Source organism: Corylus avellana, chromosome 4 (genome assembly GCF_965113065.1).
Source record: "Corylus avellana chromosome 4, dhCorAvel1.hap1.2, whole genome shotgun sequence".
NCBI lineage: Eukaryota > Viridiplantae > Streptophyta > Magnoliopsida > Fagales > Betulaceae > Corylus > Corylus avellana.
This window is the reverse complement of record NC_142493.1, coordinates 27,630,280-27,657,871: the sequence shown is the minus strand read 5'-3', so window position 1 is coordinate 27,657,871 and position 27,592 is coordinate 27,630,280. Positions and strand designations below refer to the sequence as shown.

Genomic DNA, 27,592 nt, shown 5'->3' with positions numbered 1-27,592 from the left:
TCACTGCATTTTATAATTCAAGTTTTATTATTATTTATTTATTATTTTTTTTCAATTAAGGCTTCATTTGTTTTGATGTAAAATGTTTTCCGTGTGAAAAATAATTTCTTGGCAAACATTTTACGGTGTTTAGTGCGTACGGAAAATCAATTCAATAATATTAAACTATAAATTACGAAAATGTCCTAACCAGGTCATGGAGATCTTCTAATCAAGTCCCGTTAGGACTCGACTGAGACCCACCAAAGACCCCGTGTGGGACCCGATAGGGTATAGGCGGGATCCCGTGTAAGTCCTAGCGAGGTCCTAGGTGAGTCGTAATGAGATCCCGATGAGACTTGGTTGGGTCTCGACGGGGCCCTGGGTGAGTCCCAGTCGAGTCCCATGCGGGTCTCAATCTTGTCCTTACAGGGTTCCAAGTGGGTCTCGACGAGGTCCTAGGCGGGTCCCAATTGGGTCCCAGGCGGGTCTCAATCTTGTCCTTGTAGGGTTCCGGGTGGGTCCTGACGATATTCTAGTTGAATTTGTCGATTTGAGAATGAGATGTTTAAATTTGAAAAATAGTTTACGGTTTTCAAAAATGAAAACAATTTTCCAAAAATTAAAAAAGAATTTTCGGTCAAACGGAAAATATTTTTCGTTGATTATAATTTACACACACCAAACACCCAAAAAATAGAGAAAACATTTTTCAAAAATTATTTTACGCCAAAACAAAAGGAACTAAGTCTCTAAACACTAAGTCATTAAAATGAATGTGGAGATGGCAAGTCCTTAACGCATTTCCCACTAATCTTGAGAGATTTGAATCCTCAATCTCTCTAAGTCAAGAAAGTATAAGAAACACTTTTTTTTAGCTTGAATCTCCAAATTCACCCACCTATGAGTAATCACCGTCCATTTTATAGAAAGGAATATGAACTTTCCACACCCCAAGCTGATGAGGATATGTCATATCCAGAAACTCTTTTTTTAGCTTGAATCTCCAAATTCACCTACCAATCACTAATCACCGTCCTTTTTTGTAGAAAATGGAGTTAACCTTCATCCAAAGCTGCTGAGCACAAGTACTTTTTCATCGTTATAGCAAAAACAACCCAAACTAACGGATATAAATTTGCTACAAACTGATTTGTGGTTACTTCATACAAACTTATCTAATAAAGTGACATATATCCAATAACTATTAAAAAAATATGTGAAAAACATGTGCTGCTCGCATGTTATGGAACACATGTCACTTTATTAACAAACCAGTTTGTAGCAAATTTTTGTTCCAAACTAAAAATTTTATTGAAAGGCCCATGTTTCGCCCAAATTATCTGAATATACATAGGTGCGGTATAAAAATAGAAAAGAAACCCCCTTTTTCAAGTATAGTAGTTTGTTAAGGGTATTATAATTTTTGTTACAAAATTATTTAGGTGTTCATAATTAATAAAATAATTAAACAAAAATGTTTAACTTATCCATTAAACACTTTTCTTTCAAGTAATAGGTAACTAATGCATTACAGTATTACATGCTACTTCAACCTGATTATCTCACGAGTAATGCTAGAAATTCATTTTATGTCATTCTAAGTCTCTAAGAATAATGTGATTATTAAAATCACTATTAAACTTGTAATTAACCATTATTAGATTTTGATCAAATAATAATTTTAAAAGTCACCTTACTTTTAAAGTGATACAAAAAAAAAAAAAAAAAAAACTTTTAAAATTACTCAACATCTCACTCCCCATTTCATGAATTATAGAGTCATAAATTTGACCTAAAGGGACTTAGATCCTCTCCATGCCGCAACCTTTTATTAAATACCGTAGCTAATTCTATTTCATTAAATAATATATAGTCCCTACAAAAGTAGACAACAAATACGAGGGCAACAACAGTGACCACCAATTCCCCCTACCCCTCAAGCAGCCCTCTATGCATTCTAGCAAAAACTAGCATATATATATATATAGTAATTACTCTATTTCCTTCCCTTTTCCCCCTGCTTTCCCAACAGAACATTTAGGATAGAAGCACTAATGCTGAGATAAATAGCTTACAGTTGTAAAAATATCCGTCATGCAATGGCAACAAGAAAAATATGTGCCTCCCTCAGACAGAGGGGTCTATCAGGAAAGTGTATCCAGCTTCTGCAAAATGAGATTTCACCTGAGCAAGGGCCTTTGAGCGGTGAGAAATCTTATTCTTTTCTTCCTTTGGCATTTCTGCATAACTACAACAATGACAAACACCATGATTAGGCTGTGATTAGTGCTGCCGGCTGATACAAAACAGCGGAAACTGAAGTGGAGGTGGGATAGGATTACGTTTGCTCATAGCCATCAGGTTGAAAAATAGGATCCCAACCAAAATCATTAGGTCCCCTCGGAGGAACTATCTTCCCCTGAAAAGTGAGCCACAAATAATAGTTAGTGCTATTAATGTGAATATCAGCCTTCCTCTTCAAAAATTTCTGTTCGAATTTACTGTTTGCTTCCTTATAATAAAAGAGTCCAAATTTAATGCGATGAAATGATCAGTTAAAAAACAGGCATGGAGTTCATCATTCCAAGAAGTTGAAAGTGTTATGTTTGAGGGGAAAAGAGTAAACAAAGTCATTGAAAACAGTCAGGTCTCGGCTAACTAAGACAAAACTAATCTTGGTCCCAGGTGATAATTTCACCAATATATAAATATGGCCATCAGAGTTTAACCCATAAAAGCAACCCAATTTAGGAGGTTACAAATTACAACAACTAACTCTAGCTAATCACGCCTGACCACCAATTTTGTCAAAATTTTGGACAAATCTCCTTCATTGCCTCAATGGTGTATTTTTGCCTACAGGCTACTTGGCCAAACACATTATCTAGAAAGCAATCATAACTAGTCTATTTTTTTTTACAGAATAGAGGAATTTCCTTTACCTCTATTCCTTATAATGATTAATTCTATAATGTTCACATCAATCTTAATATAAACAAAAATTGCCTGCCATGTTGTTTTCAAAGGTAAACCAACTTGCATGTTGTATAGAGATATCATTGTTCTTTCTTTGATAAGTGTATTTAGATATCATTGTTACCAAACAGTAGGATATCTTGCATCCAAACTTGCTTATACTGTGTATAAACACAATAAAGTGGCCCCCTAAACAAATAGCAATGATGTTATATCATGGTCAAATTATGGGTAGATTATTTGAATGAAACTGCTGAAAACAAATATGTATGTACATCTTATTTCCTCATCAGAATAAATTATCATAAAACTAGTAAGGATATACCGGAGTTTTCCCCAGGAATGTAATTGGTTCAGCATTGGGCCCAAGAGCAAAAGAAAATGCACACAAAGCATAAGCTGATTTATCATCGTAAGCCATCAAAAGATTGTTCAGACCTGGAAATGTTGAAATTAGCATCAAGTAAAAATATAACCAGTAGAAAGAAAAAATAACGAAGCAAATATGAAAGGAAATAAAGCACAGTGATGACAAAGACCTTCATGGCCAATCTTCTGCAGGAACCACTTGCTGCATTCCATAATTTTCTCATTAGATATTGATCATCAGAAAGTCACAGCAAAGCAAGAATGTTAGCAGCACACATGCATATTGGTATCCAGAAACCATTTGTATGGTTAGAATACTCAAGAGTCACGACCATTTGTATGGTTAGAATACTCAAGAGTCAAGATTGAGTCTAATCGAGCTCAAAAACATAAATACAATCAGAAGAGATTTTCCCACTAATAATATTTTATAAATTATATACAAGCCAACAAATGCCATCTTTAGTTCCATCTGTCAAGAAAAGAAAAAAACTTCTCTTAATCATGAACAGGTCTGCCCAGCTCAAGATCTGATTTATGCAAATGAAGCAGAATGTTTGTGTTTCACTTCCCTTCTAAAGGGAACAAAATGTAATATAGAGTAGAAATCAACAAACCCAAGGTATAGTGAAACGGAAAAGAAAGAGACCAACAACATTTTACAAAAAACGAATGATATGAGAGAAATAACCATAGAAAGTTCTTCCAAAGAAGAAAAAAGAAATACAGAATAAGTCCATAAATGCTAGATTTACAAACCTCATATATAGTGAGCCAAAAAAGAAGTGATAAAATAACTTTTAAGAGAATGAAATGCGAGAAATAACCAAAACTTTACAGGAAAAAGCAAAAAAAAAAAAAAAAAAGAGTCCAGAATCAGTCAAATAAATGCTAGCTTTAAATTTGGGCTTGAAATGCTTCTAAAATTGAAAATTTTCAATCCAAAATGAAGCCGATGCAGCAAGCCTAACATGTTCAGAAAAGAACTTGTAACACCTTCAATTTTTTAATGTAAATTGTAATGATTTTGTTGAGAGAATGGAAATGCAAATATATTGGACTAAGAAATTAGCTGGCTAAATTCGAGGTTAGCTGGGACTCCCAGAAATTTGATAAACAAACTTGATAATAATTTTCATAAAAAAACCCTAATTTCCCTAAATTTTGAAATTCAAACCCAAGCCAACAGTTTTGGGCTTGCAAAATCACAGCCCAAATTGGTTTAGGAGCCAAAGCAGAAGAGGGTGTGCTGCAACTCCCAGCTGATCTAGGAGCCAAAGCTTTCTCTCTTTCTCAATCCCAAATTGCAAAAGCAGACAACCCTCCTGAAAACCTGGGTAAAGGCCTGTCTTTTTCTTACACGTTGTTAAGTACTATGGCTAATATGGATTAAACAGTGGATGCAAAATCTACACCCACTTAGGTTTCTCATTTATTGTACAAGATGTAGGAGTAGAATCTACAGGAGGAGATGCTGGTGGTGGCAAGGAATGGATGATCTTTCTACGTTAAGGAGTCTACACCTGAAGAATTTGGAGAATCAGACAGCTCTGAAAATTTGGTAAAAGAAAGTCTAACTGTGTTGACTGGCAGAGAAGAGAAGAGCTTGAGGACTGGGCTTTTTCCTCCAAATAATATAACTGTATAAGATTCTGAAGTAACTGGGATGCAGGCCATATTGATGAGTAATCACCAGCTTTGTGCTTCACTTCTTAATAACCAACCAAGGTCGACCATCTATATCTTATAATAAGAACACATCATACCAACATCCCTGTCGCAATGACAGCAAGAAGGCCAGCCAAGCTAAAATCCATTAATATGCCAGACAGGAAAAATGAAAGATAATACTTGCAAACATATATCTGAATCGGCAACAACTAGGAGCCAAACCAGGACTCTAAATGAGCAACAGCCTGTGATCTTCAACTCATCACAAAAGCAATATAAGATGTATGTATCAAACGGCCAAAGAGAGCTGCATTTAAAAGATTCCACATTATTTCTGAACAAAAGACCAAAGGTGCCTAAAGATTCCATCACTATTGAGGCCCAGGAAGAGCAACTGTCAAATCATCACCCACGAGTACTGAACTACGAAGATTATATTCAATCTCGTGATTTTTTTTTTTCCCTTATGTAAATTAAATGACTTGCAAAAAAGCATTATTTGTCAGAGCCATTCCACTTTGCCAACCATAACCAATGTGACTCAGGATTAAGGAGCATAAAAGAAATGACATCAGCAGAGTTAGGCTGCTAAATGTAACTAATTTAAGTAAAGAAAAGTACTGAACTACGAAGATTATATTCAATCTCGTGATTTTTTTTCCCTTATGTAAATTAGATGACTTGCAAATAAGCATTATTTGTCAGAGCCATTCCACTTTGCCAACCATAACCAATGTAACTCAGGATTAAGGAGCATAAAAGAAATGACATCAGCAGAGTTAGGCTGCTAAATGTAACTAATGTAAGTAAAGAAAATTTTTATTAGAAAATAATATGCTGGTAATCTGAAGCCCAAGCTGCATTAAATGTGCCACTCAGCAAGGGAAACTTGTCCTTAGCAGCTTAACCTATCATGGGTATCAATAAATTTGAGTGATGAAACAAGGTCATTGCTTACTTGGAACAGCAATTTGAAGGATCAAAAAAGATAAGGGAGAAAAGGGGGGTTGACTAGAATTTTTATAATCATGAAATGAAATGAAAAATTAATAGAAAGAATCACTCAACTCTAAAGTTGAAAACTCTAGTCATGAAAGTTGACACACCTAAAGTAGCATGCAAAAGATAGTTGCAGGACCATCAGTTCACACATTGACATAGGCATGCCATGACAAAGTAGTACAGAGAGTGATTTTACAGCATCAGTAGAAATCCACATCATTGAGGATAGGTGAGTATCTCAACCTACTATGATGTTTCTGTAAACGGGTGAAGTAAATGCTCCAAGTATTTTTAGCTTACATGAAAGCGTAAATGACCCATCTAGCGAGTACTAATAGCCAAATCTGCCTCGTCCAAACCAAGTATTGGAAAAAAAAAAACAAGCAGGAATTGGTTTTTCATTAATAGAATGTGTACTCTTTTCACATATGTGAGCATCAATTGATATCATTTTTCATAAATTTCAAGCAAGCCTTCCTTTACACATTGGTTCACGAAAACTTATCATCTAAACTTATAAAACTACTCATCATATGAACTTATAATCAAATCCAGCAGACACAAATGGCATAACCAAGAGCCCTCAAAAATTGATGAGATACAGAACTTCACCTCAAGACTGAGGTCGAGAGAAAAACAGAACTTACATGTATGGCCCTGCAATAGTTTCAAACAACCAAATAAATCAATAATCAAGTACGATATACACAATTTTGTCAATCTGTACATGTGGGTATAGCACAAATGAACAAAAATGGCACTCAACAAAAACTAAAAGGGGAAAAAATGACATACCAGGTAGTCCCTTTAGAGCATTGAAACAAAGGCAAGTGTCTTCCACCAGCACTGGCCCATTCACCTTTCCATTCGATATAACCCACATATTCAATTAGCGATATATAAACACACATACATATACATATACATATGATATAAGAGACCGAGAGAGCGGACCTCAATGGCAGCCAAGCGAGCCTTCTCTTTGGAGATATCTTCAGGCTCGCCCTGCAATTCTGGCACTGCGAAATAAGAAAATAAATAAATAAACTATTTGAGAGAGAGAGAGAGAGAGTAAATGGAATGGAGTATACAATCAAGCTTGAGGGACCGAAAAGGAATGGAGTTTCCCAAGATGGCTCGGACTTCCTCGAGCTTCTTGGCGTTGCCCGTCACGAAGGTCACCGGCCGTGACATCATCAAAGCCGATGCTCTTGCGGCGGCGGCCATTTTACCGCGCTTTCTTTTTCTTCTCGTTGGATTTGATGGGGAAAATGACAATTTTGTGGGTTGTGAGTTGTGACTTCCTTCACGAGTACCTCTACCTTGATCGCGCACCAAGCGAACTAACCGCCTCACTACGCCGGCCAACAATCCTCTCCATTCTACTCATTCCGCAAGCCTTATGAGTGGAAAGCCCTAAAGAAAACCTTGGGCCAGCCAAAGCCCTAAAAGTATCCTAATAGGCCCAACATGGTCTTTGGCAAATGAAAAAGCCCAGTTCCATCCACCCTTCACCTATGTTGTGATGTTTTGAGTAAAGCTTCTCTTTCATGACAAATGGTTGGGCTAGCCAAACAGTGGTAGTCTTTCTCTCCTCTTAAATCTTGCATAGAGCATTCCTAGTAGACTCACTTATAGAGAGTCTATTTTCTAAGTTTAAATTTTTTTTCAAAAAATCGCAAAAAAGATTCTACAGCAGACTTCTTAAATGAACCCTAAACATTAGAATTGCTACAGTGGGAATAGGATCCTCTCCAGTCCAAAATGGACTAGAGAATATCCAATTTATGGCTAGAATTTATTCTTAGAAATCTTAAAGTCACAAATAAAACACATGTCCACTAACTAAAAATAATAATAAAATATTATTTTAGATTTAAATAAAAATAAAATAATAAAATATTAAGGGGTGGCTGGCCAGCCCATTGGGGGTGGCCAGCCCACCCCAGTTTGGGCGCTGGTCTGGGGTGGCCGAGGCCAACCTATGGCCCAACGGGGGTGGTCCAGCCACCCCCAAGGGCCATGGGGGTGGCTTCGGCCACCCCAGACAGCTGGTCTAGGGTGGCGGAAGACACCTCCCAGGCCCAACGGGGGTGGTCCAGCCACCCCCAAAGGCCAAATAAATTATTATTATTTTTTTTAGATTTGACTCTTGGAAGGGCCATGGGGGTGGCCAGCGACTCCTTAATATTTTCTTATTTTTATTTAAATCTAAAATAATATTTTATTATTATTTTTAGTTAGTGGACAGGTATCCTATTTGTGGTTAGAAATCATAGCCATGAACTGGATATTCTTTAGTCCATTTTGGATTGGAGATGATCCTATTCCGCTACAGTGGAATCCAATGTTTTGGGTTCCATTATTGCAATCCTTATGATTATTAAAAAAAAAAAAATGATTTCCTCTCCTCTCTTCTCTCATGAGTTAGAGCATTTCCAGCATACTTCCTATAAATGAGTCTGTTCCCTAAGTTTATGAAATATGTCCAAAAAATCGCAAAAAAATTCCACAGCAGACTTCCTAAATAAACCATAAGCATTATGATTGCTACAGTTGAACCCAATGTTTTGGATTCCACTATTGCAATCCTTATGATTATTAAAATTTTTTTTTTAAAAAAATGATTCTCTCTCCTCTCTCCTCTCTCCACTCTCCTCTCACAATTCTCTCTCATATCTCCTTTCATATATATAATATAATTAAAAAAAAAAACACAAATATTTTAATGATATAGGAAATGATTAATTGAAGCTATTGAGGTGTATTCTGACCTAGCGAAGCAAAAAGTAGTTTGAATCCTTAAATGTAGGAAAAATGATAAGAAAGCTGCTGAAAATGCTCTTAATGTAAAAGGAATTTATTCTCAAATCTTTGACATAATGCCAATAATATTTATAAACTAGACTAATTGATACACATTTCGAGCGATTAAAACTCTCAACTATCAAAATATTGTTGTTTCTGTGTGCACGCCAGGTCGATTGTCTATGCTTGCGGAAAGCTTTTTAAGAGTCCATTTGGTCCCACAATTTTGCATGTTAAAACAAGTGTTTTTACATAAAATCGAAAAAAGTATTTTATTTAAGAGTACTTTTTTTTTTTTTTATAAAAAAATAATAATAAATAATAGTTTTAAAACGTAATAAAAATAAATATGTTTACGTAGTAGGCAAACAATAGACTTTTTAAATACATATGATGTTACAGAGCAATTTTACCGAAGGCTAATTACAGTTTTATTAACTTAGTTTTGAAATTATTCTTATTATTTTTTTAAAGCGAACCTTTTGAAACCGCAAAACTAAAATAGACGGTAAGACATCTTGGCCCAAGCATGGCCCATTTACACCTTGCTTAATGAGTTTACTTTTATGAAGCAAGTGCAGCTTGGGGCCTGAGGGCTATGGAGCTCACGTGCTTGCTCTTGTAAGGAATGGTTTGTGAGAAAAATCACATAATAACAACAACTCCTATTGACTGACCCTCACAACTTGAGTGAGAGATATTGCATTTTTTATTTTATTTGTTTGAGCAGGACATGTGACAAGCAAGCACGTGACACTTAATCAAATTCTCTTTCTGCTTAATCTGATCACTTTCAAACCTAGTCTTATTCTTATCTAATCTACCTATCTACCAATTAATTAAGGGAAAAATGGTATAAAGAAGTTGCCCCCACGATACAAAGTATGAGCTCTTCTTCTAAACTATCAAATTCGAATATCACCCGGCGTAAAATAAGTGTGAAAGAGTATTTCAATCTAAATATTAACGATCTTATTGGTCGGGTATGCTTCTAAATAACACTTGCATGAAAATAACTTGTCCAAAATAGGCAAAAACTCCATACTTTGGTGCAAAAAAATGATCAAATTTCTCAAACATATTGAACTGTTGAAGTGCATATATATATATATATATCAAAGAATCACCAATCCAAAAGCAACATCTCAAAAGATGAGGTTGTCCTCGTCATAAACTTGCTCTTAGAATTAATAATTCTATTTTTTTTTTTTTTTTTTTCAAAAGGGTTTCAGAAACAAAACGTGTATAGATTCCAATTGGAGCTTTCCCAAGGCCACGACCCTTAAAATCAGGGCTGCGAAGCAGCGCCGTTTAGCTTTTGTTTTTTTGGCCATTTGTGTTCGTAAAGCACTAGATTAATTATATTTTTATATTGGGGAATATTATAATCTATTTTTCCAACTATATTTATTAATAAAGTATTGATATATTTGTTTATAAAAAGAGGGCTTTGTTTGGTGAGAGGCAAAACTAGTTGGAGAAAAATTAGGATTCCCATCCCCACGTGAAGTGGCCTCAAAATCAGGGATGTGTTGTTGTTGTTGTTGTTGATGTTGTTGGTAAAGCTACCACTCCACTAAAATCCACTCGCTTCCAAAATCTTGATTATTTTTTTTCTTTTCTCACTTAATTAATCACTAATTAGCTAGAGGGTGGGGAGAGATGCCTTGTTTGTTTCTTTTTGCTTTTTCTTTCTTTTTGCTTTTTCTTCTTTTCATGATTATGGAATGTAGGATTTGATTCAACCCTTAAGAGGGTCCACTTGGAAAAGCTCCCGATCATGATCATACCCAATATTATTCTTTTTCTTTTATTATATTCCATTACACAAACAAATCAATTGAATCTCATGGTTTACCAAAAAAAAAAAAAAAAAAATAGCTCCATTGGGTTATATATATCATTTTGCCAATTAATATTGAGAAGGTTTTCATTGATCAATGGTAATTATAGAAATGTGATTGTGAAAAAAATGACATCATATAATTATTGGATTAAACAATATATGATTAATTCCAGCTATTTTTTGGCAGAATATGCCCAAAAGAATTACATCATATATATTTTTTCTAGACAGAAATTTCTTACAAACCGGTCTGGAGGAAATATCCTCCAACCCATATAAAATTGTGCCAAGTTTATGTAAACATTTAAAATACACATTAAATATCCCTGATTGTATCTCGGAGATTATCCGAAGAGAGCAGTCTGTAACTTCTGATTGATTGATTAATAGAGATTCGAATGATTTACTCAAAAAAAAAAAAAAATACACATTAAATTTAGTCTAAATTAGTAAACTATTATTAATGAGGTTAAAAATTTAATGTGTATTTTAAATGTTTATAGACAGTTAGCACAATTTTAGACTGATTTGGAGGAAATTTTTGTCCTATTTTTCTTGCACAATTTACAATGTGCAGTAGGCTACAATTATTTGGATGAACCTATATATATATATAGCATCGTGAAAGTTATCACTAGCAAGAAATTAAATTAGAAAGAAAAAAAGAAGAAGAAGGATGTTGACCATAGGATCTAAATTGACTGATTAATATAAGGTAGACCCCATTAATTGAATGCTGTCTTTTTTTATTTTGGCCAGAAAATTGATTATTTTTTTGTTTGTGTCTCACATAATCTTGATTTTTGCTCGATACAATATAGTATTGAAGATGCCAGATCGAGCTGGCATTACTTTATGTAACATATTAAATTGTAGAGAAAACCCTAAAGTCTTAATTCTTTGATAAATATGAATAATTATTTTAAGATTAGAAAAACATAGAAATTAATGCCATTGGATCTAACGTACGGCAATTTGAGCATTAGAGCATGTGAATGAGTGTATGGTTTTAAAGAAAGAAAACAAAGGGGTTTAATTAATTAGCGCGTGCAAGAACGCATTAGAGCATGTGAATGAGGGTATGGTTTTAGTTGTATAAAATTGCTTAGTTTACTATCTGTTTGTCTATATAGCTAGATTAAATTAAGTAGATATATTTGATCAAATTAAAAAATTAACCCAATTAGCTTAAGGCGCATGGTGCAAGCTTGCGGAATTAGCAATCTACCATCATCATGTTGTGCACATTCTGATGCTGCTTCTTTCAGTGTAAGATTTAATCAGATCATGATAAATTCACATAGAGATGCTCAGAAAATGTCACATTTTGTCCTGCCATCGAACTTGGAATAATAGTCACAAAGTATCCTTCCTCGAGGCATAGGCTGGGAAACAAATAATATTAAGGGATGTGGTGGGTCGGAGGTGGTCTAAGATCTTGAAGACCATCGATCTGTATTTGTAATATGTGTGTGAGCCTGCCCAACATACATAATTCGAAAGCATGCATGCAGCATCGATCAGGTTTTGCAATTAATGCTTCAGTATCACTCATGCATGCACTACTGTCAATAAATTAAAAAGGGAGATAAGAAACATATAATCTATTGGATTTTTCAGTGTTTTTAATATATAATATAGTAATTATTATTTGCTAATTTTCTGGTTTATCTGAGATCGATGGAAAAGTTTTCATAATCGGGATTAGTTTGGAGATTAACGAGTTGTAAGTATGTAGTGGAACAAAGGAAATTCAATGCTTATTGAAACTATTTGACCGACGGCTTTGCTGATTTTCAACCACCAAAATCCAAAATCCTCGGTACTCGTACTTCATCTCCAAGTTTAATTGGATTCACTTCGATCTATAACAAGGAAGCTTCTTGGTTGTCAACTTTTTTTTTTTACTCTCTTTTTCTCTTTTTTGGGGTACACCAATTAGGTTTAAGTTGACCTATATATAATTGGCGGTTGTTTGTATTGTTGGATTAACCTTTTGATCATCTTATCTGAATGTTAATTGGTGTTCTATGAGGAAAGTCAAAAAAATTTATATCCTTGGAAATCACACCCCTCAATGCAGATTACGAAAATTGTCCACGTGAACAGAGCGACATTGTTGCACTTCAATTCATATTAAGTCATAGACTCAATAATTTCATAAATGAAAAAATAAAATAAAAAATGAACTTCACTTAAAATTGTTTATGGGTGCTAATAACACATGTAATTGAGTATTAGAGTAATGTTATATATCACTCTATCACCCTTTATCTCCAAAGCTTATGTGGCGTAATCCTCATAACATTTGGCGGTACATAAAGCTCGGTTTTATGATTTGAAAACCACGTCCCATAAACTTTGGGAGATAGGGAAGATGAAGAATAATGAATAGAATTATCCAACTTACACGTAGCACCCACGTCAAGTTAGTGGCAAACAAACAAATAGTAAATAAATAAATAAGATAAAATGAGGTTTTTACGTTATACTTGTTGGACTGGTATCATGTAAATTAACTTTAGCGGAAGCCGTATCTTTCTACCCTCTCTCATTTGTTACCATTGCTAATGAGCTTTAGTCAATTAAAAATTAACAGGGACCATATCTGATATCATTTGCATGAATGCTTATTCTATTGGAGTGATAGAAATATGTGCTTGTAATTCGCTTCTTGTTCGTGTATCAGGTCCAGATTGTGGTTGTGTAAAGGCATTGATATAAAACTATATAGGTCAACTCTAATTCGACCAATTTAATAAATAGGTTAGACCCTTTAATCTTAACTCGCTAATTTCGTGTTGGATTCGTGTCGGATTTGTGGGTCGTGTTAAAAATTACCAGCCTTACACCCCCTCCCCCTACTCGCCAACCCCTCCTCTCCAAGGTTTTAGGAGTGTTCAACTCTAACAAAGCCTCACCAAATGCACATCTTTTGGTAAGATGAGAGAGAATCAATAATACAAAATGAGATAAGGTAACATAAATATTGAAAGATATTATCTTAGCCTTATTGAACTAAGGGTAATTGAAATAAAAAGTATTTTTCCCTTTGTAACTCTTTCTTTCTTTTTTCTGCTTATTTTAATTTCTCTAAACTGTTTTTGTTTTTGTCTCATCTAATACAATTTTGGTTTAGGTTTGTGGAGAAACTTGTGGTGAGGGGACAATCATACGGAAGAATGTGGTGGACTTAAAGCTTGATGATGAATAATATTGAATATTTGGTTGTATTTGGTGGAGGTGTGAAAGCCTACCATCACTTCAGCCTTTTCCAAGAGACCAAATACAAACAAATGATCCTAATCTTCAAATGGGGAATGATCTCACTCAACACCCCAAAAGATGGAATCATGATAAGATAATATGTGAAAATAATTGGAAACAATTAATCGTGATTTTAATTTACTTACTCAAAAGCATGTACATGCATGGATGTCTATATATACAAGATGTGAGAGATATATATGTTTCCATATTCTATGAAATCAAGAATATGCATGTTTGGTATATATGGAGAGAAATTTTGAAAACCAGAGACCTCATTGAACATGGTAATTGCCATATCATTGGACAATAAGACCTTTGAGATTTGAAATGACCATTAAAGAGCATTTGCATTGGCTTATGCATTTGTCATTCCTATCCAAAATTTTCATAGAACTCCCCAATAATGCTCTAAGTAAATCCACTATCTGTTGGCTAAAATAAAAATTAGTTATAGTGTGTTTGGTAAAGTGTTTTGAGACGGGAAAGAAAAATGAATTGATTGATGTGATATAAAGCGTAAAGAAGTTTAGAAATTTTTTGTGAGAAAAAGTGAAGAATGTTGTTTGATAATAGTTTTGAAATGATGTCGACTCTCTTTGGGAGAAATGAAAATAAAGGAAAAGTTTATTGCCAAACATAGTGGTTCATTCCAAATTTTGATTGGTACCATAGCTTCTCCAAACTTATTTTATTCACAAAACACTCTCTCTTGCTTTGGCGGTCGCCTCTTGGCGTCTATAAGCGGTGAGAGAAATAGATGCCAGAATGAAAAATTTGTTTTAAAAAAATAATAATTAAAGGGTATAAAATTATTAACAAGATTATTTTAGTAGAGTTGGGGAAAAGTTTAGGTAAATATAGTATTTTGAAAAATTGATAGCTAAAATAGAAAAAAAAAAAAAAAAAAAAAAAAAGAATGAAAAAAAAAAGTCAGTATACTAATTAAGTGGCAAGAACACCAACTTCTTCCAATCATAATCTATAAACCTCTAATTTTAGGCATATATAGGATATATAATTCTATGAGAGTTTTTCAAATCCTAATCATTGCTAAGCTATTCAAATTTTACAATATCGAAGGTTAGTTTTTTTTTTTAATTAACTATATACATTTCTCTGAGTTATATATGCATTTAGATGACAAAATTGGAGGCATTTATTAATAAATAATTGTTATAATTATAAGAGTTTTATCTTGGAATAACATATATCTCTCTCTGTTTGTGTATATAGAAGAAAGAAAAGATGAAAGAAATATGATGGAAGCAAACACAGACTTGAAGATGGAGCTAACTACTCTCACTAGAGAAAAAATAAAGTAAATAAAACACATTGGTTGTAGAGAAAGATACCAACTTCTCTAATTTTCAAATGGGTGTCTTCCCTCTATGCGCGTGAGCCCAGCTAGCAATCCCTCCATCCATCCATTATTCTAATCATCTCATCCAAGGTGTTGCGTGGTGGTGGAGGTGGTGGTGCAGTTTTGCCGATCTCTAGGCATTTTTCATTTCTTTATTTTATTTTTTGTTTGTTTCGGTGTGTGTTTGTGGCTGTGCGCTTTTTTGTTCTACTTCTTTGAGCTTGAGTTCAAAGCAAGAAAGCAGAAACACGGCGAGTGTGTGTTTGTGTTTGTGTTTGTGTGTGAGTGAGTGAGAGAGAGAGAGAGAGGCTGCAAAACCCAATGATGCAAACCCGAGAAGAAAGGTTTGGAAATTGAGGCAAATGTCGTCGATGCCCAGCTCGAGGCAATCCTCCTCCTCCTCCTCCTCTTCTTCTTCTTCTTCTTCTTCTTCTTCTTCGGCATTTTTTTTCTTACTCTTCTTCCTCATTACCCTTCTCTTCACTCCTGCTTTCACAGCAAACCATGAAGTCTCCATTCTCATCTCTTGGCTGCACAGCTCTGCTTCACCATCCTCTCCATCTTTCTCCAACTGGAATACAAATGACGCCAATCCATGTAAGTGGGCCTTCATAACATGCTCTCCCCAAGGTTTTGTAACCGAAATTAGCATACAATCTGTCCAGCTTGAGCTTCCATTGCCATCCAATCTTTCTTCCTTTCGCTCTCTTCATAAACTTGTTATATCTGGTGCCAATCTCACTGGAGCTATCCCAGCTGAGATTGGTGATTGCATTGAACTCAAAACAATAGACCTCAGCTCAAATAGTCTTCTTGGTTCTATCCCTGCTAGCATAGGAAAGCTCCAAAACCTGCAGGAATTGATCTTAAACTCCAACCAACTAACTGGGAAAATCCCACTTGAGCTATGCAGCTGCACTATGCTAAAAAGCCTCCTGCTTTACGATAATCGGCTCAGCGGGTCGATTCCACCGGAGATTGGAAAACTGTCGAGCCTTGAAGCTCTTCGAGCTGGAGGGAACAAAGACCTTGCCGGGAGAATCCCAGATGAGCTTGGAAACTGCAGCAATTTGACAGTGTTGGGGCTGGCTGATAGCAGAGTTTCAGGCACTTTACCAGCCTCATTAGGTAGACTTGGCAAGCTTCAGACATTGTCAATCTACACAACAATGGTCTCTGGTGAAATACCTCCTGATATAGGTAACTGCTCTGAGCTTGTTAACTTGTTTCTTTATGAAAATAGCCTCTCTGGTTCAATACCGCCAGAGCTTGGCAAGCTTCAAAAACTTGAGCAGTTGATGTTGTGGTATAATAGTCTTACTGGGGTTATCCCCGAAGAGATTGGGAATTGTAGTCGCTTGAGAATGATTGATCTATCATTGAATTCTCTGTCTGGAACAATACCTATAACATTAGGTGGACTGTCGGAGCTTCAAGACTTTATGATTAGTGACAACAATGTGTCCGGTTCCATACCATCAAATATTTCCAATGCTACAAATCTTTTACAGTTGCAATTTGACAAAAATCAGATCTCTGGTTTGATTCCACCAGAGCTTGGGATGTTGTCAAAGCTCACTGTGTTCTTTGCTTGGGAGAACCAACTTGAAGGAAGCATTCCTTCTACTTTGGGTAGTTGCAGTAATCTCGAATCACTTGATTTGTCTCATAATTCACTCACTGGTAGCATTCCTCCTAGCTTGTTTCAGCTCCGAAACCTCACAAAGCTGCTCCTGATTTCCAATGACATTTCCGGTTCAATACCACCAGAAATTGGTAATTGCAGCACTCTTGTGAGGCTGCGGCTTGGGAACAACAGGATTGCTGGTGGGATTCCTAAGACAGTTGGTGGTCTCAGGAGCTTAAATTTTCTTGATCTGTCTGGAAATCGTCTTTCTGGGTCGGTGCCTGATGAGATTGAAGGGTGTACAGAATTGCAAATGATAGACCTCAGCAACAACACTTTAGAAGGTCCCCTGCCTAATTCATTTTCATCTCTATCCGGGCTCCAGGTCTTGGATGTTTCATCTAATGGGTTTTCGGGTCAGATTCCAGCAAGCTTGGGTCGTCTTGTTTCATTAAGCAAGCTCATTCTAAGCAGGAATTCGCTTTCTGGATCAATTCCTCCATCTCTTGGCCTCTGTTCTAGCCTGCAATTGCTTGATCTTAGCAGCAATGAACTCATGGGCAGCATCCCAATGGAACTGTGTCAGATTGAAGCTCTTGAAATAGCCCTGAATCTCAGTTGCAATGGACTCACTGGATCAATCCCAGCTCAAATATCTGCACTCAACAAACTTTCCATCCTAGACCTTTCTCATAACAAGCTAGAGGGGGATTTGAGTCCACTTTCTGGGCTTGACAATCTTGTTTTGCTCAATATCTCATACAATAACTTCATTGGTTTTCTTCCCGACAACAAGCTCTTTCGGCAGCTATCACCAATGGATCTAGCTGGAAACCAAGGCCTCTGTTCTTCAAGCCATTACTCATGTTTTTTGACTGATATTGGCAGGGCAGGACTAACAAGAAATGAGAATAATGTCAGGCGGTCATGGAAACTTAAGTTAGCAATTGCACTGCTGATCACCGTGACAGTGGCAATGCTGGTTATGGGGATAATTGCAGTCATAAGGGCACGAAGAACCATCCAAGACGACGATGAGTCAGAATTGGGAGACTTATGGCCATGGCAATTCACTCCATTCCAGAAACTAAGTTTCTCTGTGGACCAAGTACTGAGATGCTTAGTAGATGCCAATGTGATCGGAAAAGGGTGTTCTGGGGTCGTTTATCGAGCTGATATGGACAATGGTGAAGTGATTGCAGTGAAGAAGCTCTGGCCATTGACAGCTGCCGGAACCAATGGATGTAACGATGATAAATGCGGAGTTCGTGATTCCTTCTCCACGGAGGTGAAAACCCTCGGCTCGATCCGTCACAAGAATATTGTTAGGTTCCTTGGCTGTTGCTGGAATCGAAACACAAGGCTGCTCATGTACGATTATATGCCAAACGGAAGCTTGGGAAGTATACTGCATGAGAGGACAGGAAATGCCTTGGAATGGGAACTTAGGTACCAAATTCTGTTGGGGGCAGCACAAGGCCTTGCTTATTTACACCATGATTGTGTCCCTCCAATTGTTCATAGAGACATCAAGGCCAATAACATCCTCATTGGTCTTGAATTTGAGCCTTATATTGCTGATTTTGGCCTGGCCAAGCTTGTTGAGGATGGAGATTTTGTGCGGTCTTCCAATACAGTCGCTGGCTCTTATGGATATATTGCCCCTGGTGAGTACTATTTCCACTTGCAATATTGTTGTAGATATTTTTGTTTTGAGGTTCAAATGAGATTTGCTACAGAAATTTCACCTAAGAATTCTCTTTAAGCATCTATAGAAGTTACCATATTTGACTCGCCCAAAATAAAGTTACCATCTTTGCAAATAGCAATATGAGATTTCAAACAATTTCCGAAAGAGTAATGCTATTTAGTAAACTATAAGATGACTGTTATACAATTAGGACAACAGGATACTGAAAATCAGTCTTTGGATCAGTAAGGACTTGTAAAAAAGAAAAATCAAGAGTTAATTTTTTATTGCCACATTATCTTAATCGTATATTAGTCTACTAAATAACATATTTCCTTTCTGAAATGGCTGGTTTGAAGGCCCTTTGAAAAACACAAATGTAATGAAGTATTGGCAGTCTTAAGCTAACTTCTATTGTTTTCAGAATATGGCTACATGATGAAGATCACAGAGAAGAGCGACGTTTACAGCTATGGTGTAGTGGTTTTGGAAGTCTTGACAGGAAAGCAACCAATTGATCCAACAATACCGGATGGAATCCATGTAGCAGATTGGGTTAGACAAAAGAGGGGAGGAATTGAGGTTCTTGATCCAAGCCTTCTGTCTAGACCAGAATCAGAAACAGAGGAAATGATGCAAGCATTAGGCATAGCATTGTTATGTGTAAACTCCTCCCCTGATGAAAGACCAACCATGAAAGATGTGGCAGCAATGCTTAAGGAGATCAAACATGAAAGAGAGGAGTACGCAAAGGTGGATGTGCTCCTCAAGGGATCTCCAGCAAACCATTTTCAAGAAAATAACTCTAATAGAGTTCCAGCTACTTCATCATCAAGATCTGCAATGCAAAGCTTGAATCCAAAAAGCAATAACTCTAGCTTCTCAGCTTCCTCACTACTTTACTCATCTTCCTCTAGTGCCAAAATTGGTTTTAAATGATGAATTAATTATATAGTTGTAGCTAAGCATAAGGGAAGTTTGTCACCTAGTGAGTTTCTTTAGTTTTAAAACTGTTTGTTTCATCAATGTAAAGGGGGAAAAAATTGATATTTATTATAACTAAATGCAGATAGAGCCAAACTGTTGCAAGTTTGGTTTTTGCAGTCTTCTAAAATACATGCAGAAGAACTTCTGCTTTCTTCCAATTTCCACAGTTCCAATATACTGAAATGCATAAGAATGCCTAAAATTAGACGGAAGGAATTAAGGAAGACAGATTCAATAGTGGATTTGCCAATTTCTTGTGCGGAGATGGACAGAAGATGAAAACCAAACATTTTTTCATTAAAGGAAGCCATAATCTAGCATTGTTGTTTCTTTCCTATTTGTCTGAGACAGAACCACTCGCTCTGGTTTTCATGTTATTGGGTCAGGTTCAAGCATAGCATCTTGTATCAGGACACATCCAGGTTCTGAATATGTTTGGGCAATTCATTGTGGTTGATGGGTTGGGACTGGTATTTTTATCCATTTGGTCTATGCTCAAGTCACATTTTTTTTTTTTTTTTTTTTCAGCAGAAAACAGATAAATTATTGAAATTGAAACATTTTCTAGAATGAAAGAATCAAGTAAAAAGTTAAGGGAAAGTTGATATCCAGGAAAGACTGAAAGATCTTGTCATTAATGATTTAACCTCTAAATTTATGTTGGCTTGGAACCCAATGACCCATGATGGAAGTGGGTATTTGATTCCTTGCATGTGTGTTGCAGTGTAATGGGTTTCTGAGTTTTCACTTTTTCTCATTCCCCAGTTGGTAATCACTATGAAAGAATTGATTCCTCGTTTGCTTAATCTGTGTACCTTTCCAACGGTCTTAGACTGCTGCGCTGCTTTGTTTACAGGCTACAGCAGAGCTTTTTTGTGCAAAAGGCCTGCCCTTTCAGTAATAAATATTATAAAGTACCAAATATAATGTGTGAGAGAAAACGTTTTGAAGGAATAAAATATATATAATGATGTCCTATGGGTTATGGGCAGGCAATTTCTTAGTTATTTTAAGGGTTTAGATTTTTTTTTTCTTTTTTAATAGAAAAATTAGATTCAAATCTAAACTATTCAAAACTACACAAAAAACCTAAATCAAATCCGTCAAATATTTGATTTTTTTGTTGAAAAATGAATCAAACCCTAGTGGTCCAAGAACAAATCATAATTCCTTGCAATTCTTAAAACTGCCACGGTTGATTTGAAATAAATGGTTTAGATTTTTCCATATCATTCATTTTAAAGAAAAAAATTTACAAAAAATAGATTCTTTAGCCAACCAACATTTTTGGTGGTCAATCACCTTCCATAAGCCTTGAGGGCCGGCTGGATGATGCAACGGAGTTGGGAGCTGCATTGGGACTATGATACCAATCAATGCCGCGTGACATAGTGAAAAGTTAAATTTGTAAATACAAGACTTTTACAACTAAAATTCACAAAGAATGTATCTCTTAGGTATATAGTTTGTGCCCTTTTTGACGATCAAGCCACAATGGCAACGATGTATTTCTCTGGAAATGCAAAGTTATGGCAGCGAACGCATAAAAAATGTGTACCACATTAGTAATTAACTATCGTTCTCAATTTCTCACGCACAATATTAAAGTGGCTTTGAAACTTTAAAAGACTAGATTGAAACAATAGATAATTGAAGAGTATTATAATTTGGCTCATAATTTATAGACCAAAATTATAATTTAACCTAATTTTCACAAATTATTAAAAAATAAAAAATAAAAATAAAAATAAAAAAGGTCTACCTAGAGAGTAAGGTAAATATATAGAGATACAAATAAAAACTTTCAATCTAAGATTTAGAAGGCATCTCAAGAACACCAAGAGAAATTGTAGAAATGAGAAAAAGCTTAATTGCCATTAATGAAGATGGAAGTCAGATGATGCTTCATTTTACTCGTCCATTACTTTGTCCTTGATAATCTCGGCAGCATTCTTAGCAGTTCCCCAAACTCCCGAGACCGTACCCTTTGTTTTCTCTGTGACGGTTTCCGCTGTTTCAGATACTTTTTGGGTCATCTTGTTTACCTGAGCTCTCCCATGAAATGCACAACTTTTTATTAGAATACATTTTTAAACTTATTGAGGGTTTTTAAACTTCGGGGGTAATTTTAAAACAGAGCATTTTTTATAAAGTTTTTTCCCTTAAAAGTTGTCTTTCTTTCGAGTTAAAAATTACTTATTAAAAACTAAGAATTTCCTACCAAACTTTCTAGCTAGTATAGTAGTATTTGGAGCTGAGAAATGCCATAAAATGGACAACTATTCCCATTTCATCCATCAGAGCTGATGTAACAATAAAAAATTTATTTTTATTCACCGAATATTATGAGGGACCACGTCACATCAACTTCGGTGAATGAAATGAAATATTTGTCCAGTATATAGCATTTCTCTAACGAAACCGGCCGGCCCCAAACTTGTTGAACATTTTGATGAGTGCCCTACTCACAAAGAAGTAGGTTTGTCGTGGTTGTAGGCCTTACACTTTGGGCAGTAGAGCTGGCCGTGTCCCTCAAGAATTCGCAAGTCTGCCTCACTTCTCTTGCCCCTGTGGTGACTGCCTCCGCTGCTTCTATTGTCTTCTCATGTGCATCTACATCTACAATATTTGCATCTCCATTCTCATTATCCTTCTTGCAGTACTGCAATATATAAGTATATATATAAAACAAATTATATATGTTAGTGAAAAAAAAAAAAAAAAAAAAAAAATCTTAGACCTAGCTATAATTTGTCTAAAATTATTGCATGGCATTAGTCATCATATGATTGAAACCACCAATAATATAATAGCACTCAGAATATATTTTACAGATTGACAAGGGACATGTAAAACTCACTTGCAATGGCCTTGGAGCAGCAGTGACAAAAAGCCGAGGGCTGCAAGCACTTGTTGGGAGGTGTTGAGGAAGCTTTGCAATGAATCTTAAGGTTGACATTGACATCTTCTTAATTTCTTACTATTATTATTTTTTTGTAATGGATATTCCGAGTTCGATTTATTCCCCCATGCAAAAACAGAATATATATATATATATATATATATATATATATATATATATATATATATATATATATATATATATATAAGGGTGCATGGAGGAGGAAATAATCAAAGTAACATGTGTTGGTCATTGAGATTTTTTCTGTCTAGTGGTTGCATTTCTGCCTGAAAACCCGCGGGTCCTTTAATCCGGATCTACTGCTAGTTTCCCGGAATACTAGGCCAACGTACGTAACTTATGCTTGAGACTATTAATAGATTAAATTAATAATTAAATGATTAAATTTACTATTTTTTTTTATCTTAAACTTTTAGAATAAGTAGTAATTTAACATAGTATCTGTCTATCTGAGCCAAATATCATCAGTTTGAACCATAATTCTACAGTTTACCCAAATTTTAATCAAATATTTCACGTGTTCTAATTTAACTGATCACACTTTGCATCGATCTGACACCAACATTACATGGTCGGATAGATAGGGATCGAGCAAGAGTGATCAGTGATCGTTTATGACAATTAATTAGAGCAATCCTACTATAAATTAAATCATCGTTCCCACTATTTATACGGATGGAAGGGCTATAAATTTTGATTGATTTAGTTTGGCCAAAAAAAAAACGAATTAATTCAGATTCATTTCCATGAGACATACAAATTAAATGGAAACAAAGTCTTGTTGTACTCGTCAACTTTGATTTTATTTAAAGCAGAAAGAAATTAAGTTAAGGCATATCACTTTTGGCAGCAACAGTAGTATTGATAATGAAAGGGTGCAAAACATTTCCCTCCTTGAAAACATATTCTTTGGCAAAAGCCATTGCAATCCGGAACGTCTTTACATTTTCCCATGCATATATATTTTGCATTTCCTGCAAAACGAGAGAGAAATAATTAAACAAATGAACACCCAATTTACTTTTGTTTAGTTATATAATATATTTACGAAAGGAGGGTGGGTTAAAAATGAAATTTTAAAATTTTTCTGCATGTGATACAATGATCATCTTCAAATATATAATGATCATCTTCAATATATATATATATATATATATATATATATATATATATATATATATATTCTAGAACCTAATAAGAGTAACAAAAAAAAAAAAAAAACGTTAGAGAAAGAGGGTTTGAAAAATTAAGATTGAAGGAGGAAAATTTTGTCAAAGATGAAAAATAAAACGAGAAAAGGGCCTAGATTGAGCTATCTATTTTTTTTGCAGATGATAGCTTAATTCGTCTTTGTATTACCAGGAAGTGAAAAAAGGAGCAGGGCAAAGGCAGCCAGGATGAGCAACTTCTTGGAAATGGTAGAGAGATATCCAGTGGCCATATTTTTTCACCACTTTAATTTCTCGTAGAAATGGTGTGTGTTATAAAGAAGGAAGGTGGAGTAGTATATTAATTATGCAATTATGTCTCGATTTCTTATATCTGCATGCATGCCGTGTATCTTCACTCAAAAGTAAATGAATAACTTCTCGAGTTTATTTTTTAATGTAACTCTCTTATGAGTTATGAATGTTTTAGATTTTAACCGTTATTTTTTAATTGATGTTTTGATTATATTTTGTCGCCTATCTATTTTTTTTTAGAGAATCTTAACAATTTTTTTCCTAATTAATTGTAAAATCACATAATGGTAAATAATGAGGTGATAGAAATTTGATTAATTTAAGAGATGTACTTGTTATATACATCTTTCTCTCATCCTTCCACTTTTCAAAATCATCATTGAATATGTGGGGTCATTTGTGGGACGGGGACCTAATTTGCTAGTTTGCCTACCCTGCCCTATCCTAGGATCCCTAGAGCGAGGTAGCTAGGACGAGAGGTACCTCATTAATGTTACCTACTCCAGCGGGATTGAGTGAACCCGCATGGACCCCACAAATTCAGTGATAATTTTAATAATTAGTGAGAGAATTGAAGAAGTATCGGGGAAGACCAGTAGCATTTTCTTTAATTTAATTGTAGAACAACAATACTTAATAGTTGAAGAAATGTATGGCGTAGTTAATTTTCTTCCATTGATTAGTGATTAAGGTCATCTATAATAATCTCATCGTTTCTAGAAAAATAATAATAATAATAATAATCTCATCGTAACTCCTTTGCATTTTTTTTTTTTATTAATGATATTAAAAAAAAACATGCGTTTTTCACGTACTAGAAAACACATGACCCTTCTAGGTTTGGAGAAATTTTCCTACAACACTACTGCAACTCAATCTTTTAAGAAATCTCTGTTCAATCAATATATAATGTTCCATGGCACTAGTAAATCGAGGACTTCAATTCCTTCTTCTTTAATTAAGAGAAATGCTAAACACTTTCAAGTGCACATGTACACTACTCTTTGACATGACATTAAAAATCATTATTGGATCCAAAATTTAATAGTAATTAATCTAAATCCAATGATGATTTTTAGTGTCACGTTAGGCACTTAAACGCGTAGGAATTAATGAGAGTATATATAACAGTTCTCTTCTTTTAACGGTACTCATACTTGGTGCAAACATAATTCGATCTTTTTGGTCATTGATTATCAAGAGACTTTACCAAATATACATTGATCAAACCTAAAAGTGAAAATTTTTTTGTTAAAAAAAAAAAAAAGTTTAAACTCTCAAAAATCTAATACTCTCCAAATTTGAAGTTCTCAACATTCGAATAAGCTTAAAGTTTGACAAATTAAGGTACTTAGCATTAAAAGAAGTTTAATTAAATTATATATCTAATAAATTAAATTAATTGATCAGACATATCCAAACCTACGAATATCCAGATAGATCGAAGTGACATATCCAATTCATATTCTTAATAAATTCGGATCCGGACCAACCTTAATCAGATTTATAAATTTGAAATTTAGATTCGTTTACATAAGACATACAAACAGAAACAAAGTCTTGTTTTACTCGTCAACTTTGATTTTATTTAAAGCTGTAGGGGTGAAACCGGCCAAGTCAGGCTGATATGAAAAGTTAAACAAAGGCATCACTGGCAGCAACAGTATTGATAATAAAAGGGTGCCCTACATTTCCCTTCTTGAAAACCTTTTCTTTGGCAAAAGACATTGCAATCCGGAATGTCTTCACATCTTTCCTTGCATGTATATTTAGCATTTCCTACAAAATGAAAGAGAAATTAATCAAATGAATGCCGAATTTAATTTTGTTTAATTATATAATGTATTTACTGGGCGGAATTAACTAGATTTTTAAGTGAGGGGGACAAAACATTTTTTTTTTTTTTTTTTTTTAAAAAAAGGGGGTCTAATTGGCCTGATAATAGCTATGGAACTTTCTTCAGAGAGGAAAAAAGGAGAAGAAGATGAAACGTTAGAGAAAGAGGGTTTGAAAAATTAGATTGAAGGAGGAGGAATTTATCAAAGATCGCAAAATAAATGCATGCAAGCCGAGTTTTCTTTTTTTAAAAAAAATAAAAAATAGAAAAGAAGTCAATTAGTTTTTTCCATTTTTGTATTACCAAGAATTGAAAAGACGAGCAGGGCAAAGGCAGCGAGGATGAACAATTTCTTGGCAACGGTAGAGAGATATCTAGTGGCCATATTGTTCCACCTCTTTAATTTATCGCAGGAAGGTGATGGAATTTATAGATCGAAGTTAAAGAATGGTATATCTTATAATTACTTAAAAAGAAGGAAGCCGTAGTATATTAATTATGCAATTATGTCCAGATTTCTTATATCTGCATGCATGCCATGCGGCATCCAGTGCGGGCTCAATGCGTAGGCAAATTAGGCAATTGCTTAAGGCCCACAATAAAAATAGGGCCCAAACAACTATAGTATAATTAAATTTTCTTTTATAAAAAAATTAAAAAAAAAAAAAAAAATTAGAGCCTCAATTATAATAAAAAGTTAGTCAATTATCTTTAATTAAGGCCTCAATTATGGTAAAAAATAAAATAATATTATGACAAAAAAGTTAATAAGTACTCTTCAATTAAGGCCCCCGCCAATTACGGTAAACATAAATACATGTAGAAAGAATTAAATTCCAAGATATTCAGACTTTAAATGGAAGGAAAGAGAAAATGAAAAGTCACATTAATTTTCATTTGAACTTAAAACTAATATATTGGCTAAGTTCCTTCATTAAATAATTTTTAGAATAAAGTAGATTTTGTTTTTGCAAATTAAATTTTACATTAAAAAAATGGGTAACTTCACTTAACCCTTAAAATGTCACACATTTTGCAAACGCCCCTCCAAACTTTAAAAATCTCACTTGGTGTATTAATCTTTTGATTTTTTCCAATTACCCCATCCGTTAAGATTTTCTGTTAAATCCTAACAGTAACGGAGAGGTATGAAATTCCTAAAATGCTCTCATTTTTTATTAAAAAAATAATTTTTTTTTAAAAAAAGAAAAATCCTTTCCCATGGGTTCATCGGTGGATCTAACTCACCCGCCTTGTGAAATACGGGTCATATTATTATTTATATTAAAAAGAAAAGTGAGGTGATGACTCACGATGGGTCACATTATTTGTAATATGATAATGATAATAATAATTTTTTATTTGTATACAAGGGTAAATTTGGAATTTTAAAAAATTTCAGAGGTATAAAGGCATTTTTACCTCTTCTACCGTTTGATTTAACTCAAATATCTAACGGAAGGGGAGTAATTGGAAAAGTCAAAAGATCGATACACCAAAGTAAAAGTTTTTAAAGTTTGAAAGGGTGTTTGCAAAATGTGTGACATTTCAGGGAAGGTAAGTGAAGTTACCCATTAAATTCTTAAATCTTAACCGTTATTTTTAAATTGAGGTTTTAGATTTTGTCACCTATATATGTATTTTTTAAAAGATTCTAGGAAAACATATTCTTTGGAGTTGTCTTGCATCACAAGATACCTGGTTGTGTGGGCCTAAAAAGATTCAAAAAAGACAATGAGAAGGGTATCACTTTCACTCATGTAGAAGAAACATTGATGGGT

At 34.7% G+C, this 27,592-nt stretch overlaps 3 protein-coding genes across 3 annotated transcripts; 1 reads left to right on the top strand and 2 right to left on the bottom strand.

Annotated features, from left to right (window-relative positions):
- Positions 1–1,794: 1,794 nt before the first annotated feature.
- Positions 1,795–7,535, bottom strand: LOC148586558 (Inosine triphosphate pyrophosphatase family protein). Its single transcript, XM_088516084.1, has 8 exons — positions 7,092–7,535; positions 6,955–7,019; positions 6,796–6,859; positions 6,648–6,657; positions 3,498–3,529; positions 3,284–3,396; positions 2,325–2,401; positions 1,795–2,230 (listed from the first exon to the last, which is right to left on the bottom strand). Exons 1-8 carry the CDS (start codon positions 7,225–7,227, stop codon positions 2,110–2,112), a joined length of 618 nt encoding a protein of 205 aa, XP_088372210.1. The 5' UTR covers positions 7,228–7,535; the 3' UTR covers positions 1,795–2,109.
- An 8,070-nt stretch (positions 7,536–15,605) lies between these two features.
- On the top strand, positions 15,606–19,633 carry LOC148586557 (Leucine-rich repeat receptor-like protein kinase family protein). Its single transcript, XM_088515953.1, has 2 exons — positions 15,606–18,578; positions 19,026–19,633. Exons 1-2 carry the CDS (start codon positions 15,647–15,649, stop codon positions 19,538–19,540), a joined length of 3,447 nt encoding a protein of 1,148 aa, XP_088372079.1. The 5' UTR covers positions 15,606–15,646; the 3' UTR covers positions 19,541–19,633.
- Positions 19,634–21,498: 1,865 nt separating this feature from the next.
- On the bottom strand, positions 21,499–22,552 carry LOC148586556 (uncharacterized). Its single transcript, XM_088515069.1, has 3 exons — positions 22,449–22,552; positions 22,092–22,250; positions 21,499–21,633 (listed from the first exon to the last, which is right to left on the bottom strand). Exons 1-3 carry the CDS (start codon positions 22,545–22,547, stop codon positions 21,499–21,501), a joined length of 393 nt encoding a protein of 130 aa, XP_088371195.1. The 5' UTR covers positions 22,548–22,552.
- Positions 22,553–27,592: the final 5,040 nt, after the last annotated feature.